The sequence below is a fragment of the Tamandua tetradactyla genome, chromosome 7, assembly GCF_023851605.1.
Source record: "Tamandua tetradactyla isolate mTamTet1 chromosome 7, mTamTet1.pri, whole genome shotgun sequence".
Taxonomy (NCBI): Eukaryota; Metazoa; Chordata; class Mammalia; order Pilosa; family Myrmecophagidae; genus Tamandua; species Tamandua tetradactyla.
This window is the reverse complement of record NC_135333.1, coordinates 149,582,622-149,601,907: the sequence shown is the minus strand read 5'-3', so window position 1 is coordinate 149,601,907 and position 19,286 is coordinate 149,582,622. Positions and strand designations below refer to the sequence as shown.

Below are 19,286 nucleotides of genomic sequence, written 5' to 3'. Positions count from 1 at the left end.
TATATTAGGGTTTTAGAGTAGTCTGTCCCTTCACAAAGAATTTCACTTTTGACCTTAGTATCATGATCTCATTACCTAGGCGGAATTTATTATTCTCATTTTCTAAGTGAGAATGTAATAGCTTTGCCCAAGGTTACATAACTAATAAATGCTAGTGGCAGAAATATAAATCAGATATTCTTGAGGTACATGCAGTGCTCCTTCTCTTCAAATGTACCACACACAACTTCTGTATTCATTCATTTTTAATTAGACACCAGCTTTAAACACAACTTTTCCCCTTCTTTTCACCTGAAAAGTTAAATAAAGATAAAATGAACTTACAAGTGTGAACCATGAGGACAGTAGGCTGGCTTCTCTCTGGTCCTTTGGTAGTCATAATGGTAATTACAAAGCCAGTCCCTGGTGAAAGGCTACTAAATATGAATGTCCTACAGCATCAAATAAAAGTTACATATTAAAACATTTAGCTCAGAACATTTGAAAACTTTTACCTTCTCACACTATGTGCAGAATTTTATATCGGTTATTAGTTTTCTATCACGGAAATAATTTGTTATGCTTAAGCACAAATGGTTAGTAATAAATCAGAACATCTCATCGAAGGAAATTTCATTTAAGTAAAAAATGTATGCATTATACTTGTAAACATGAAGGTATTCTCAACTAATTCATTATTTATTTGCAGAAATAATTTATTGCTTTATCTCAGATCTAGTGAACCTGTAGTCTAAAAAGTTTAATTGCAATTTTTTTAGTCCACTAACATAAAATTTTACATAAAATATGTAAATTCTGTGTTCCATGTAACTTGACCTAAGTTCTTTTCAATATTTGTATACCTTTCAATGGAAGGCAGAAGTTCTCCTTTCATTGAGCTTTCACTGTATATTGAAATAACATATCCATCCAGAAGGCTTCCAGCTGAAGGCCGGCTAACAGTTATTGCATTTGAGTCTCTACCATAGTTCGCAAATTCAATTGCACTTGAGGCTGTATCATTGAAAACATAGAGAGTAAAATAATATTTTCTACAGCTTAAAACACCTACTTTAAAACAGCCCTGAAACCACTGTTCTGAGTTCTTTGACTATCCGCAGACTTTTGAGGGTAACTAAGACATTCCTTTTATTCTACTTAGTGGATTTAACAAGTTAAAAATCCAAAGACAGAAAAAACAGTAAGAATCTTTTTCAACCCTGAAATAAAGCCAACTTGCATCTCAGTAATATTGTACTGAATGTTTCCTTTGTTATAGAAATGCAAGACGCAGACTACATCTTAATTTTTTTGCAACCCTCAACCTCACAAACATTTAATAATTTTTAGGATTCAGCTATTTAAAGAGCAAATAGTGGCAAGGCTAATCAGTAGAAAAGTTCATTGCAATCTAAATCTGAAATACCTAAATTGGAAAAAAAAATAGCATATAGGATATATTTTGTTTCCTCCTTAAAATTCTTCAACGTATAGAGAAGAAAGACATGCCAATATAACTCTCTTTCAATTTCATATTTTTGTTACTACAGTAAAAAAAAAAACCTGACATGACTATGTTCTGAAATACATATATCAGTATTCACACAGCATCTGTGTCAAGAACAACCGAGTTATTTTATTAGAATGGTTGACAATTCTAGTTCACCTAGATATGAAAACTTACACACTCTGCAGGCATCCTCCCCAGTTAACCTTTATTTCATATCTTCCTCTGGAATATAACACCATCTCCCATTAGGAGTAATTTGTTAATATGGGAGAAACAGCACTTCATTGTCTGCTTAACTGATTAATGGAGAAATTAAAACACAAATGGAGATCTGGGCAGACTGCAGGCAGTCAACAATTCTATGATTTGGCAAACCATACACAAAGAATGTCACATTAACCCAAATTAGGGGAAGAGAAATAGATACAAAAGATGTTGCACATGAAGAAAAACTGGAAATAATGAACGCCTTACTAAATATTTCCTTACAGAACTAAACAAATATTTGAACATTAAAGAAATACCTAAAGTGCCTACACAGGCTGTACCTGTCTGTATTTCTTTTGTGTTAGGGGTACTGTCTTTAAAACCTTCTTTTTCAGTCCGAATTGAAAAGGTGCACGCTGTGGCAGGATTCACATTGGAGAATGTTGCTGTTTCTTGAACAACCTTCTGGACCTATCAATCCATGAGAATAAATTGAAAAGAGTTCATTTAAAAAAGCTCTACAAATGAATACAAGCCAAAAAACTTGGGTTATTTAGTTTCACTACTATCTAATATAAGAATGTGGTAATATTGACGTCAGTATGAAATGTTCAAGTTTAATTCCTCCCAAAGCCCCTTATAACGTACCATGAAAGCAACAACACAGTTTACACATGTGATTTCATAATCCTGAAAATTCCCATCAGCTCGATCCCAGAGAATTTCTATGGAAGTGGCTGTAACTTTGCCCTCATGGATATCTGATGGTGCTTGCAGACCTACCCAAAACACACAAAACGTTTACATTCTTACGGGATGTTTTCTAAATGCTTTTTACTTTTAATTTATCCCTTCAAAGGGAATAATAAGCATAATGTGAAAAAAAGACCGACAGAAAAATTTTAGTAATCAATGTCTATCAATATTCTAATCAAAAATAGTTGTTTACACATACAATCAGAGTTTATAAAATACGGTGATCTGTGATACTTAGAGTCATTGTCAATACTATTACACACAGCTCATTTTGATGTGGAAGCAAAGACAATACAGGAAAATTTCACGGGAGCAAATTCACAATATTCAAAGGAGCAAAAAAAGAATAAAGCTTTCCAAAACTATTAGCATAAGCTAAAAAGACAATAGAAGAACATGAAGTTTAGACGAAGAAGTAAAAGAATCTCATTTGTATCAGATATTCACTGAAGCTAAAAATAAATATTATCTGATGGGTTTTAAAGTTTACCTTTTCCTGTTTCAAGATGCCATAGCACATAAAGGAAAGCAATTCTTTCAGAAAAAAATATTTAACTGATAGCTTTAGACTTTCATCCTATATACTGATAAACAGTGCTGATTGCTATTATAAAATTGATATACTTAGATGATCAAGTATCATTTGTTTTTAGAGAATGGAACTGTCAAAAGAATGCTGATATGATTTCTAAGAGGAAGAGAGGCACAGAATACAGTTATAAAAAAAAATCTAAACCACAAGCAAAAATCAGTGCATACATATAATAAGCTAATTACAAGTATGTTAAAATGCTGTTGGAATAACGTGACTTGTGACATTACTCTGGGGCTATTTTATTAAGAAGTTGAGTTTAAACAGAAATAAAAGGGCTACAGTTTTTTTTGAGAAGACATGGTAGCATATGATATCATGAAGATTGATACAAGGAAGAACAAATCATGAAGAAACTAGATATGTTATAGATAGAATTGTAATGTTTTTAGTATTCCATGTGATTTTGTATAACATCTATGAATCTTTGTCATCAGTTTCTACAGCTACCGGATGGTAAACCAAATTTAAATGACTTAAAGAGAAAATAGATCAAATTCATATAAATCTCAAAATGTAAGTATTGATGTAATCAAACACAATACACATGTTGTAACAAATATTAAGTATTCAAAGAGCTAAGCAAAATTTGTACTAGTTCTTTCCAGACAAACAGAAGCATTTAGCAAAGAGATGCTGATGAGATTTAAGAGACACTACAAGGCCTCTAGATGCAAGAAATATAATCTAGTACTCAAAATCTACCTAGAATTAGTTACATTAGTCACTCTTGGATTAAGTCATTTAGAGTTCTGGTAAAAATTCAAGTATTGTTATTTTTTGTTGCTGTTAATGGACAAAAAAGAAATTCTTGACCTCTCAATTTCAGATAGGATTAGCTCTACCTGTATAAATGAGCAATAAAATATCAGACTCAACAGTGTGGTTGAGTTATTTAAAAAAATTCTTGTAAATTAGTGCATTAAAGTGAATGAAGGCTACTAATTTGAAATGGAGCACAAAGTCAAAACCAGTAAATGGCTTATACAGATCTTTGAAATACTTACATGTTTTTACTGCAGGCACATGATACATATTACTTAATCTAACCTTACTGATGGTTGAAACAAAGAAATTATATTCTGTGCCTGGGGTTAAATTGTCAACAGCTATTTTATTGTCATGTTTCAAAGGCATGGTTATATTTGATCTTTCAATTATAATATGTATGCCATCAAACACTCCAATAACAGGCATTTGAACAAATAAGATTACAGAGGTACTATGACTTTCATAGAGGATATCAATAAGCACTGGCTTGGGTTCTGAAGATAAAAAACAGAGATGATTTATATAATTATATATACATATATATTTTAACTTCAGAACATATTTCTCTGTATTTATTCTAGCATGTTGTAGAATTTGTATATTAATGTCTATGCATTAAGCTCATGTTTACTATGGCTACCTTAGACAGAGAAATAAGGGGGATAATCTGACAGACCACATATACTTGCACATTGAAAGTAGGATAATTAACTTTCGTTTTTTTGGTCCTCAATAGCAGTCTCGGGAAACAGAAGAATACAAGAGATTTTTCAACTTTTTACTTTTAAAAATCTATTTATTAACCAAATCTATATTTAAAATCTATACATGGGGACAGTGCTCAAATCAAATAAATAGGGCCAGGGCCCTATATTTAAAGAGCTCCCAATCTTAGGAAAGAGATGCGAAGGTCACTAACTAAAACCTTAAAAGATCAGTACCGAGTTATTGACATGAACAAAAAGCTGATTGGAACAGAAAAGGAAATCAACAATTCTATCAGAGATAATTGGGCAAGACTTTCCAGACTTGGTGATGTTTTATCTGAGCCTTGAAAGATAGTACAAGTGTACCGGACAGAGTATGTGAGCAGGGAGAGGCAAGGTGAAAGAAACCCAGGCAAAGAGAAAAGCACGAGCCAGGCTTGGAAGCCACAAAAGACATAGCCACATGTTCAGGGAACACCAAGTCCTTTCAGCCTTTTCCTAGCTAGGTACTCCTGGGCAAGTTACTCAGTCACTCTATGCTTTGGTTTCCTCATCCCCAAAGTGGGAATTAGACTAGTATCTACTCTGTCACATGACTGTGAGGGTTAAATGAAAGACTATGTTCATATGTAAAGTGCTTAGAGCAATACCAGGCACATGGCAAGGGGTTAAACCAGGGGGTCTGTGTGAGGACTGGGGACTGGAGAGGGAAGTTCCTGGTGAGGGGCTTCACATACCGTGCTGTGGAGCTCAGACTCTATCCTGCAGACAATAGGGATTTCAAGCAGGTGTACCATTTCATTTTGAGAAATACAGTTCCGGCAACAGTTTGGAGGAAGGATAATTTATATTTACACTTCCTCATCTCTATTAAAATCTTTATTGTACCTCAATCCTCTACTGTGCCATTTAGGGCAGATGTGAACATTCAGACTACTTCAGACAATTTCTAATCTCATTATTTATTCCTCAGGTCAACTGTTAATATTAGTTCTATTTATGGACCATTGGAATATCATTCAGCAAATCCTTAAACCTGCCTTTCATTCAAGCAGGTATCTTCCCCCAAAATACACATTCTGAGGAAGCATTTATTTCATTAAAAAAACAAATGAAAGCCATCACAGCATTCTGGAGACTACTGCTGGGTCTCTACCTCTGTGGCTGTGACCTGAATCCTAACTCATTTTCCTGCAACAGCTTTTCAAAAGAAGTGGCAGCACTGGAGGCGGTAGAAGCTTTTTTTTCAATGTAAGACTAACTGAACCAGGCAGAATTCAAAAGCTTTATTCAAAAGCCTCAGGGATGTCCACTCTATTCTAAAATTCCTCTTCTATACAGAGAGGAAAAAAAGGAAAGCCAAACATCAGCTCTCTTACAGCTCTCTTTCCTTCAAGTAAACCTGCTTACAGAGAAAGTCATGTTGCCCACACAGACAGCTGAAATGGTTTTACTTCCTGCTATGCAGAGCCATACCTGCTCAATGCCACCTCTCCACTCTTGCTGAGAGATAAAAATAATAACAACACTCTCACAGTGCTTTCTCCATGTCAAACACTAAGTTCTTTATATACATTAACTTCATAAAGTAGATAGGGTTATTATCATTCCCATTTTTAAGAGAAGGAAACTATGACCCAAATAGGTTGAGTGACTTTCCACATGGCATAAACTGATATATTGTGGATCAGGAATTCTAAGCTGGCACCAAGGTCTGTGCTCATAAGAGCTGCCTTTTCCCAAAGTGCACATTTTATAGTTTGGGGAGGCAGTTACTAATAGAGACCAAGTTCTGCTAGTTATTTTGAGGAGAAGTTTCAAAGGAGAAGTGAAATAAATGTATGTGTATACTATATTTCGTTCCAAATGCCTATAAAAGCTCTTTATAAAGGCAAAATGCCTACTTATGTTTGATTACCTCAAAATGTACAGAAGAGAGAGAAATAGGACATGTAAATTATAGGTATTGTTGAAGAAAGGAATGAATGAATGGAAAAGACTTGATTTCTGCCTATGCACCTTGGGACAAGTTGGTGCTTGTTTTAGAATCTTGTGAGACGTAAAAATGATAACTGATAAATAATCTGATAATGATAAAAGTGATTATCAAGCCTAAGAACCAAACAGAAAGGCCAGTGAGATTATAAGAAATGGAGGAGTACTTGAAGAAATTCACCAGAAGGAGAGAAAATATAGGCACTAGGAACACCAGGTGTCTCCAAACATTTGATGGCCTCTTTTGTGAATCATGGAATAGACTTCCTCCATGATGCTCTGGTGAGCAGACTCTGGTCCATGATAAGGGGAAATTAAGAAGATGCATTATTGTAGTCCTGATAAGCAAAGATACTGTGCTTGGAATTACCTAGCACATGCAAGCACTGGTAAGTAGATTTCTGTCCTCATATTAAACCCCCCAATTCTATTATTCTGCTAGGATTTAATACGTTAGCTCATATTTCAGCATCATTGTTGGACACCCGTTTTACAAACAAGTAATTAAATTCAACAGAGCTAAGATCTATCCTTATACCCAGAGATATAGAGCTGAATAAGATTTCAAAAGAGCTCACTATCTTCAAAGCGAGGCAATTATTTTTTATTTGAGATGGCAGGTAGATTGAAATATGCTAAGTACCTTAGAGTCAAAGAATCATAAAACCTTAGGGCTTGCAATTAACTTAAAAATAATTTATTCATAGTCTAAACTTTTGAAAGAGAAAAATTAGTCCGAGGATAATATGGAGATATTCTCTCACCTCATACTGCTAATGATTGGTAGATCTCAGACTGGAGGTATTTTCCCATCAAATATTTATTGGATAGTTTTAGAGGCAATCCAATAGCATGGTAACATCTCTTTGTTAATTGTTTTCAATTGGTTTTCTCTTTCATAACTGCTTCCACTTATAATATCTTTAGGTGAATTTTCTTATAAGTATAATTATGAAGTGTCATATTTAAATTCAGTTTTTCCTTTGGATAGTAAAAATGGGAAGACTATGGTTGAATATAAACAAAGTTTGTACATAACTTTTTGGACCAATTATTTTCTTTGCAATCACAGTGCTCTTATCTTTAGCCAGAATTCTTCTGAGGTCCAGTCAACTTTCCTTCCTCAGTATGACCAAGATAAAAACTGATCAAGTCCAAATCCTAACTTTCTCCGTTCCTTCATTCATTACAACCAAAGCAGCATCAATGCTTGAACTTCCTACATCCACAATTTAGTAAGCAGATACCACCTGCACTGTCTCCATCCTTGTCCACCACAGTTTTGGGCCTGGATTTCTACCATACCCACCACTGAGTTTCCCTGCTTCTATACTTGCCCCTTTCTTTTCACAGAGCCAAAGGGATTTTTTTTTAACCTAGGTCAGATTGCTACTCTCCCACACACACAAAAAAGTAAAACAAAACAAAAAACCCTCAACAGCTTTGCAATGCCCTCAGTACAAGCTCATAGACCCTGCAGGACTATCTCTATGTCACGTACCTCTCCAATGTAATGTTCTACTGCCTTTTCCCTCCTCATTAGACAGACCATACAATATATTCAGACTCACCAAGTTTTTTCCTGTCTCATAGCCTTTAAGTTTGCTCTGTGTGTCTGAAGTACTCTACCTCTCTCCTACTCTGGCCCCTTTTTATTCTTTAGGCCTCCATTCAAACATGCAATTTTATTCTGCATCTCTCAGTCCCTCTCCAATTTACTCTCTATATCATTTTGGTTTTCATTCTAGTATTTATCACAATCTATAAATGTCTATAAATATTATTTCATTTATTTTATTTATTCTTTCATAATTGATGCCAATATTGATCACTTATTGAATGAGTTAATCTTATTTGAGAAAGAACATAGAAATTACTTCATTGGTTTTGTCCTAAACCTTTTATGTCATCAATATTTCCTTCCAATGTGCATGGTCCGATATTAAGGGCATGTCTCTGCAGATATAATGGTAATTGTAAACACTTATAACTATGTGTTAGGCCTTGCTTTAAGTACTTACATTTATTAAATCAGCTATTCTCAGAACAACTCCTTGAAATATATGCAATTATTCTGCGCATTATACACATACAGAGGCTAAGGCATAAATGACTGAGAACATAGCCCAGGTTTACTCAAACAGTGGAACTTGGATTCAAAGCTAGGCATTATGAATCTGGGATCAAGTTCATAATCATAAAACAATTATGCCCTTGGCAAGCATGAACTTTCAAGAGAAAAGTGATGCAAATTGCCCCATGTCCTGAGGATACTACAAGAGAAAGCACATCAAAATCTACTTTAAAAGATACAACTGCTACTAATCCTGCTGATACCTTCAAACCAGCAAGACTCTATTCAGAAGGAAAGTATTTGATTCTTACTTAGAATGTGTTGAATAGTTATCACCTCACTCAAGTTCCCATTAATCACGGTCACCACTTCAATGTCATATGTCATTGCAGGTATTAAATTATCAATCTTTAATCTATTAACATCCTTTACAAAAAATTTCCTGATCTTGCTGGTATTTGATGTGTATTTGGTTTGAATGTGGACGTCATGTCCATCTTGTGGGGATTCCCACTGAAGAATTGTAGTGTCCTTGCCCACATCTTCTGGTATAACTAAAACTTCCTGAGGTGGATTAATACCTTAAAGAAGACAAATAAGTACACACATCTTATTAGTAGTTAGCATTATTCATGCTATTCAGTAAAAATATCTCAATTCAATATTAATTAATACTTAAGGTAAATTTTAAAAGTCCTTATACCACCATTTCTTGAAAAAGGATTAATTTTGGAGAAAAAAATGTGTCCCATTATTACTATACAATATGCAGTAATATTGATAAGCATAAACATTACAACTCAAGGGAAAATAGAAACATAATTTTCACATTTTTGGCAAATTCTTTAGATATTCAAGAGCCACATCCAAGTAATGTCCCTATTATTGAGATGATTTATTCTTTTACCAAATATACAGTGGGTATTCCTCTAAGCATGTAAAGTGCATCAACAAAAAATAACAAAGTTCCTGCTCTTATGGAGTTTATAATCTGGCAGATGGAAACAGACGATAAATAATACATATAATAAATGCATACATTATACAGTACTTTCGAGGTCATAAGTGCTAAGGAAAACAGTGAAAGTAAACCTGGACTAAGGAGATTAGAAGTGCAGTGCCTGTGGGGAGGAAGCTGTGGTACTAAATACAGTGTTCAGGGCAGGTATCTTTGAGAAGATGAGATTTTGAGCAAACACTTGAAGGAGGAGATGGACTAAAACACACAGATTTCTGGATGAAGAGTATTTCAAGCAGAAGAACAGCTAAAGCAAAATTCCTGGGGTGGGAGTCTATCTGGTGTGTTCACGGACAGAAAGAAAAGAGAGAGATAGATAAAGGACAGAAAAAATATTCAAAGAAATAATGAGTGAAACTTCTCAAATCTGATGAAAGATACGACATACAAATCCAATAATCTCAATAAATGCCAAGCAGGATGAACCCAAAGGGACCTACACAGAGGAACATTATAAAGAAACTGTCAAATGCTAAGGACAAAGACAAAAATCTTGAAAACAGCAAGAGAAAAATGATGCATCACATACAATAGATCCTTAATAAAACTAACATCTGCTTTTTCTTTAGAGACCAGAGAGGCCAGAAAGCAATGGGAAAGCATATTCAAAGTAGTGAAAGAAAAAATGTTATCCAAGAATAATACATCCACAGTAAAGCTGTTCTTCAAAATGAGGGAGAAATTAACTCCCAATGAGAAACATTGAGTAGGCAGATATTTGAATCTGGTGTTTGCGAGAAAGCTCTAGGCTGGAGATATAAATTTAGGAGTCTTTGTTAACTAGGTGTATTTTAGAGATTTGAGAGTATTTATTCTAAAGAAAGCAGCAACTTTATATTACTTTCCTAATTTCTGAAAGACATGACTTTCATTTAGAAATAGATAGGAAATTGTCAGGTAGTGCTTACCATTCATCTAGAATTATCACTGGAGAATTTTTTGGTGTTGTAAAATCATAATTTAGCCTATCTCATTATGCAGTTATTTGAATCCTAACCCTAGTTATTTTTACTAGTCTGAAAATTGCAGTTTCTTAGCCTTCTTTGTTTCTCCTTTATGTTTCCCTTGAACTTTCAATAGTTCTCATAAACAGTAATCAAGTGTTATATCACGTCTCTCAGGATAATCATGCAATTTTAAACTGTCTGGTATTTTTTTTACTTTACATCATCTTTAAATAATTCTCTAGAATTTTCATAATTACATTGCTTGCAAAAACTATAATGTGACTTCTCATTTGTTTCAAAGTTCATTTTCTGTTCAACACAAGTAAACACCATATTTTAATTTATCAAGAAAGTATCACTCTGGCTCAGAGCCCTAGTGTCTTCATCCCATACCTCAATTTCATAAAATTCTAGCTAAACTGACTTCTCATGTTTAAATTTGTTACTCCTGTAAAAGGTCAAAAAATGCTAGAATTATTCAGAGGAAAAACTATCCAACAGGATTACAGTGTGAAACAACTTCAGATCTTTATTCTTACATACTAGTAAAAATTGCAAACCTATTTTACACATTTACTTCTAGATTACCTAGACTTAGATGGACTTCACTGAATGTAACACATAAGCAGAAATTGAAGAAGTGATAAGGTTTGGTGGTTCCCTACTAGACCAAAAATTGCCCAAAGAATTATCTGTGCATGATTGTATGTGCATTTTTATGGGAGAAAGTACATTTGTTTTTCCACACTCTCAAAAGGCTCAAAAAAAGTTAATTTTATTGAATAAAATGTATTCCTTCATATGGATCAAACCCCTTTGTGCTTACATGCCTAGATTACATTTTCTAGACTCAAATTCTTTCACTTTCCCGCAACCCCTCTTGCACTCTAGACTCTATCTGCAAATTCCTAACATTCAAAAATGAGTCTCCTAAAAAAAAAAAGTGAGTCTCCTCCAAAAGCCTTCTCTGGATATCCCAGGCACAGGTAGATAGATGCCTCTTCTTTGGCCCTTACTGCCTATGCACGTGCTGTTTGTTCTACCTGCAGCATCCTTCTGCCTCCCCACTCCCACCTGGCTACCTCTTATTCACCCTTTATGACTCAGCAGGTAACTCCTGCAGAAGAATTCTGTGACTGTGTCTGCATCCTGGCCAAGTCGGGGTCTGACTGTAGCCTGGGCTTCAATAGTATCTAGAGCTCAACTTCTATAATAGCAATTAAAATACAACATTATCATTGTCTGTTAACTTATTTGAGTCACTTCATTAGTATGTAAGTCCTTTAAAGGCAGACACTAGGTCTTATGGATCTTTGCATAAAGATGGTGCCTATCCAATTTCCTGAGATTGAAAGATAATTTGTTAAATGAGTAAATAAATGGCGGGTGGGAGGGGAAGAATGTTGCCCCAGCCTTAGAAGAATAAAAAAGCATTGAAATTACTAAATTCTGACATGCACTATATGTCTATGGAGCAAATGACCCAAAAATTAAATATTCAGGCAAGTATTTTCCTCTTACTCCTCTACAGACAAATAAATAAACTCCATGGGAAAATTTAACTTGACCTCAAAATAACAGAATTCGTGAAAAATCCTCCCATCTGCCTATCAGTTAAAAATGAAAGCATCTGCCTCAAAAAAAGGATCCAGCCAAGCACTTAAAAGACAGGGCAGCTTTGCCTGACCTTGGGATTAGAGAAAAGACTTGCTATCTAGTTTCCAATGTGAAAAAAAATTTTGAATAGGATTTGAATACATGTATGCTAAACATTTGCGTTTAGTAAACATAAACAGTATCTTTTATTTTTGTTATTTTCAAAGAATCTGAAGTATTCCCAGTGAGAATTTAGACTAATTAATCCATGGCTGTGCACATGCAGGCTTTCTCTCCCTCGTCTCTCTATTGTAGGGTCCTTCGCTGGTGAACTTTAAATGAAAGAACGTTGAATGCACACAGGCAGTTGCACTTTGCCATGCTGCTACCCAAATTACCAGGCAAAGGGTTGATTTAAACAATGAGAATTCATTGGCTCTGGGTATCTGAGGCCAGAAACTTGCTTTCCCCACAAAGACGACAGTGGTCTAGTGCTGGTTTGCTGACAATCCTTGGTTTCCTTGGCTTCCATTTCTGCTTCCGGTCATCACACACTATCCCGTCCTTTACCTTCCTGGTTCCTACTGAATTCCTGCTTTTGGCTCCTGACTGTGGCGTTCTTTTTATAAATCACCCAGTAATCCCAGTTAGGACACGATCTCATTCGGTTGGGCCACACCTTAACTAAAAATAACATTTTTATGTCCTATTTACAATGTGTTCACACACACAGGGATGCGTTAAGACTAAGAACATATATTTAGGGTGGTACATAATCCAACCTGCCACACAGGCATGTTAAATATATATAAACAAACAATACACACATTATATACACAGCAATATACTGCCAAAATGTGTTTTATTATGCCTTGTTCTATATGATAAATATATTTTCTCTTTTCAAAAATATTTACTTATACTTATGTGAGTAAATGGAGTGATTAATTAAAAGTAGAATACTTTAATGATTGTGTTCTAGATAAGAATTCAAAAACTGGCATATGGAGGAGAATGGTGATTAAGTATGCATTTACCAAATTATATAAAAATTTTAAAAACCTAGGATATACTTCCCCCTGCAGGTCAAAATAAGAACCAAGTAAAACTGAATAACCTGAAGAGATCTACTTTTTGGTAGTATTTCTAAAAAGAAATGGGTAAACTAATCTTCATATCTTGTGATAAGCTATATTCCATCCAGGGCTAAGATAAGAGATACAGGAACTTTGGTAAGAACAAATGCAGGTTAAAATAATGTTTTAACAGTTCCCGTAAAGTAAGTAAAATTTAGAATTTAGAGTCTGTTTAGAATTGTGATCTGACATTCAAACAAATGTTTAACTGTATTTGTATGCAGGATGGAGCAATATAATGAAATGTCATAAAAATAGTATTTTGATATAGGCAGTTTATATTTTGCACTAAAAGCAATATCTGCCCATGCTTACCTGTAATGGTTGAAATGGGTTTCTCAAAAGGGCTAAAAGTTCCTTTTTCTGCTACACTGAATATGTATATGAGATAATAATGAAAAGACTTGAGATCCCCAATTATCGTTGTTTTTCTGAATTTTTCAACAAACAGCTCTTGCAATTTATTGTTTTCAACATCCAAAATAGTCACAAGATAATGGTGAAAAGATAAAGAATATGGAGGATCCCACTGTAAATAGATTTCTGTTGGAGTCACATGTGTAACTCTGAAATTTTGGACTGATAATGGGCCTGGGAGAAAATAAATCAGAAAAATAAATGGTATTAGTGACAGGATTTGGCAAAAATTCATCTCTCATATCTCAGTGCTTCCAAAATTCTCTCGCTTAGAAAGGAAGGGAAAGCTGAGGCTTGACACCCAGCTCTTCCCCTTTCTAGCTTCACCCCCGAGAAACTACTTACTTCTTCTGAGCCTCAGTTACCTTGACTGTAAAATGGGAATTATGATGGTAGCTGCCCTGCAGATTTACTGAAAGATTAATAATATAAGGAATGCAAAGCAATGGCACAATGCTTGAACACTGTTAAATGAATATTATTTTCTACACCACCAAAATGGCACTTTCTGCACTCAGTGTCATATGTCTTTCATCACTCCTGCCTTATCAAACTAGAGAGCAATGACTTACATACTCACTCTTCATTTCTCACATCACCCAAACTCAGGCACTCATCCTTTCTCAGAAGTATTTCCCCACTGCAAACAATTTCACCCAGTGAAATGAATTCTAATTAATTCTGCCAGATTAATTTTCTTAAAATGGCCCACTGCACATACCATACTCGGGCCGATATCCGCCACCCTCATATCCATGTATACACACTCGTCTTGATTCTTTCTTAAGAAACAAGAGCTCAAGAGTTAAAATGAGACCATCTGGGTTTCCATGTAGTACTACTGCTTAGCATGGCACGTAACTCTAGTCAGTTTACTTAACTTTTCTGAAGCTCATCTCTATAAAGCTACTCCCAGGATTTGGGTAAGGATTGAATGACATAATGTGCATAAAATTGTTTATAAAATTAAAAGCAAGTCTTCATGGATTTCCATTGCTTTCCAAGGTCAAGTTCAGTGATCTGGCACAGACTCCTAAATCTGGCACCATCTACCTCTCAAACTGATTTTTAATTTCATGCCCGAGCAAATCTCCTATTCATTCTCTACAAATGCATAGCTCCACACTTTAACTCGCAACGTGTCTTTTTCCCCTCAAGGCTGAGTCTAAAGCCTTGGGTCTAAGTCTAAGCCTAACATTTCTTTCTATGGGACTCCTGTCAATTTACTTTCTGAATTCTGGTAGTTATTTAAATGCACCACTGCTTAGGCATTTAAATCATTACATTTTGTTATGTAGTGCTATCTGTTTTTGCTTTTATTCCTTCCTAATTCTCTAAGTGAATTATTGAGTTTTTGAAGACAGGGATACATGTCTATCTCTTCCTCTTAGAACATGTCAAAAATTCAGCTCCACTAAAACATACTGAGTATTTGTTATGGATGCAATACCATTTCTACCTGGGGGGTATAAAACAAATAAGACATAGTTTCCGCGCTTGCAGGGATTATAATCTAAAAGGAAAGCCAAAGATATAAACAGATTCATTGCAATCTAAAATGGTAAAATGTAGAGTTGTGCCCAAAGTAACAGGGTTAAGTACTTGAAAAATAATACTTTCAGATGTCTTGTAACTTACGTGTTTCTACTGTGAATACTGGACTTAAAGTAGTTTTTGCCTCCCATTTATTTTTTGCAATAAGTAAAAATCTGTAAATATGGCCAGGAGAGAGTCCAGTAATTGCTTTTTCTGTTGTATTTGGATGCATGCTTTCAAATCTTTGTTCTGTATAATCTAAATAATATTTGATGATAAGCTTATATCCCAGTATTAGCCACTCATTCAAATTGTTGAAGCCATTCAAATTATCCCATCTAAATACAACTTCAGTTGTTCCAACCTCCTTTATGTAGAACAAAAAGTTTTCCTGCAAAGAAGGTGCTGAAAAGAATATAAGGAAGACTGTGTTATATTAGCAATTATAACTCATTGCTAAAATAAAAAAAGATAGTAAGAGGCATGGCTATAAGAAAGAATATTAATAAAATAATTACATTCATATTCACAAATATATGGCAATGGAAAAAAACAGAAGAATCTTGTAAAGAAATAGTTTACTCCAGTTGCATTTTGCTGTAAAATATAGCAATCTGTTTCATTTTGGGATAATAGTGGAAAAGAAAATATTTCACTTTTCTTAAGCCCATAAGATGATCCATCTATCCATGTGAGATGGCCTTCTTTCTGTAATAAGATGAATAAATTAAGTCAATTTTTAAAAGTATCATATCTTCAATATTGCATTTAAAATATGTGTTTGAATATTTAGATTAGTCACCACACCTCTATTAAAAATGTTTTAGATTTTAAAATTATCAACCAGTTTAACAATTCATGGGTATTTATTTCATGATCTAAAGATGTTATGCTGGAGCTGGAGGAAGAGTTCACCTTCATTCACTCAGTAGACATATAACTTCAGACAGAATTGCTCTATTTTGAACAAAATTGCTCCATCTTCTCATCTCTGCAATGGGTGTAATAAAAGAACCTGACCCACCCTGAGGATTTAAGAGGCTGAGCACATGAAGGGCTCAGCACAATGCACAGAGCAATCACTCGTTAAACATTAGTTATTATGATTCAAAATAAAATAAGTCACATGCACCAAGAGAGACTGTTGATGCCTTCACTGCCATTCAGCAATGTCACTAATGAACACCAGCAACGCCAGTTCTCACAAATACAGAACAGCTTTCTAGATACTTATGTCACTACTCTCCTTGAAAGGGTTAATAGGATATCTATAATTTTTTAGAAAGATACTCCTGGACCCTAATCCTATTTCTGCCACATGCTGGCTATCTTTTATTAGGCATCTAACTGCCTCACTTCTATAGAAACTACATTTCTCACTGTGCAGTATATATAATCATGATTACTTTGCATGGCTGTCAACAGGCTTAAAGAGTATGTAAACTACCAGCATAATAGCTCCTCAAAAAATACATGGAATACTTACAGAAATCATGAGGGTCATGGAAAGAGAGAACATGCTTCCATTGTAATTATCATGCCAGCCCAGCATCAGCTGGTGCTACACAGTGCCATGAATGAGGATTACAAAGATTGTTCCCCCAAACATTCGACCAAGACGTTAAATCAATATATTCCAACCCCATCTGGCAAAACAGAGGCATCCTCTCTCATTCTGCAGAGTCTGCTGTATTACATACGTGATACTACAGCTTTGAAAAAGGGCAGCAATCAGTAGTATGTTTAATTGGTTGAGGGCATGGCCATTCGTCAGACAAGAGGTTCAAAGCCTAGTACAGCCTCTTCTTAGCCATGTGACAGGATCTTTCTGAGCTCTATTTCCTCATCTAGAAAAAATGGAATTAATGATAGAACCCACTTAGTAAAGGTGGGGTTCTATCTAAAAAAAATGGAATTAATGATAGAACCCACCTAGAAATTAAATGAGGGCTACGTATATAACCCTCCTGAAGCAGAGGAAAGAGACTACTAATTTTTCATTCGTTAAGTTCCCGCTGGCCACCAGACTCCAGTTGGAAGCTGGGAATGCAGTGATGAATAAGGCACAGCCTTTACCTTTGATGTCTAGTAACAAACTCATACTTATGCAGCAAAGGCTTATTTAAAGCGGTGAGTACTTTCTTAACGTACCATAGGGACTATGACCCAACAGGTGACTTTGATATCAGCCTCAGAAAACCAGCTTATTGCAGAAGTCTAGAGTTCCATGGTTACAAGCAGACTCTGTTGCAAGTCCATTGGACGAAGTCAACCTTTCTGGGCCCCAATTTCTTCTAACATCACAGCAGTAAAGCAAGTGGAGCAATGCTTGGCATTTTGGAGATGTATTATAAACCCAAGGGACTATTATACAGGAAGTGTTTTCTGTAATCATTACATCGATGTTTCATTTACCTCCCTTATTACTGTAAGTTTTCTGAATGCAGAGATCGCATCTTAGATACCTTTGAACAATCCACATGATCTATAGGTGCCTTGTGAGCCCACTGTGACACACAAATTTTAGCCATGAAGATATGATTGAACTTCTTAACAGAAACCCATAACCACAACTACCGGAAACGTACATTTAATTTAAATGTTACTACCAGCCATCCTAACGATAGGAAACAATGGCGTGTACACCAGCCGATCCATTTGGAAAGAGACTGGCATGCTGACCGGGGGGAGCCTCGGATGTCTGACATGAACTTTCATTTGAGGAACCTTATGAGAATTTCATTCACTACCCATTGAAAGATAAAGAAAAGCACAATAAGCGAATGATGGAAAAGGCAGTTCAAGATCGTTAATAGTTTTTGCAAAAAAAGATCCACAGAGAAACAGGGATCATACTGATAGAATTTGCCTTGGGTAACAATAGATAAGGACATTCACAGAGAGAAGTTTTATCTTTGAGACACAGGAAGTAAAAGTAAGTAGATGGAGAAGAAAATACAGACTACAGAGCGATCTAGGGTTTTTCCACAAATAACTGACCGAAATGAAATTTCATGTGCTATTCAACAGTGTAAGGAGTGTTGAAGAAAAATGCCATGTGCTCCTTATTTCACCGGTATCAAATAAAATCTTCAGCTATTTTCCATCTCTTTAAGTAAAATTGAGTTTCAAGCGCCTGAATGCACAGGGTGAGAGGAATAAAGAGAGAAAGTTTTATTCCTTTATCCCGATTTGAGGGTTCGTTTAACTGTCTTGTTCACACAGATGAAAAACATAAGAACTGGAGCAGGTTTGATGTGAGGGAGATGTCAAATTTAGTTTTGGTAATGTTGAACTGCCTTCAAGAAATGTCAAAAGGGATAATCAGAAAAAAATTGGATAAGTGTCTGGATCTCAAAATAGGAAAGTGGCCTATATAAACATTTGAGAATTACTCTTTTAGGTGGTAAATTAAGTGAGGAAATGGAAGAAATAACCCAAATGAATTTAAAGTGGTATGGGGAAGACCAAAATTAGGTAAAGAAACAGAGGCTGAAAAGGAAATTAAAATGAAGTGTCTATGATAACAAAGAGAAACACAGCAGCCAGCTTCTGAGAAGTACTCAATATTTACGGATGAATGAATGAATGAAACATAGAAAACAATGATTTGTTTATCATAATATATGCATTTCTTTACATTCACTGACCTTTACATCATTAAGACCCGTCCATATTATCATTTGATTCTTTGACTTGAGATGTGAAAATATAAATTTTTTTTCTTCTTCATTTTTTATATCCACAAGGTGTGCAGAACTTAAGAATAACTTACAATGCTGTTGAGCTATACTCCATGGCTTACTCTCTTTGCTAATTCTATAACAGTTGTTTTTTAATGCTGCCCATCCTTGTGAACATGAACCTACCAAAAGAAATATGCTTTGTTAAAGATGAATTCAGCAGCATATTTCATAATTACATTTCTTAACATATATAGAAGTTATGCACAAAAATCTTGCATTTTTAAAGGTGTACTTCCCTTATATTTCTCCCAAACCAACAAAAATGTTAAAGCAGGAATTAGTCAAGTAGCAATTAGCAC

The 19,286-nt window shown here is 35.0% G+C and overlaps 1 protein-coding gene across 1 annotated transcript; it reads right to left on the bottom strand.

The window, feature by feature from the left end:
* Positions 1–1,367: 1,367 nt before the first annotated feature.
* Positions 1,368–13,688, bottom strand: LOC143690707 (uncharacterized). Its single transcript, XM_077168287.1, has 5 exons — positions 13,604–13,688; positions 8,903–9,172; positions 2,345–2,475; positions 2,038–2,167; positions 1,368–1,405 (listed from the first exon to the last, which is right to left on the bottom strand). Exons 2-5 carry the CDS (start codon positions 8,976–8,978, stop codon positions 1,368–1,370), a joined length of 375 nt encoding a protein of 124 aa, XP_077024402.1. The 5' UTR covers positions 8,979–9,172; positions 13,604–13,688.
* Between the last annotated feature and the right edge of the window lie 5,598 nt (positions 13,689–19,286).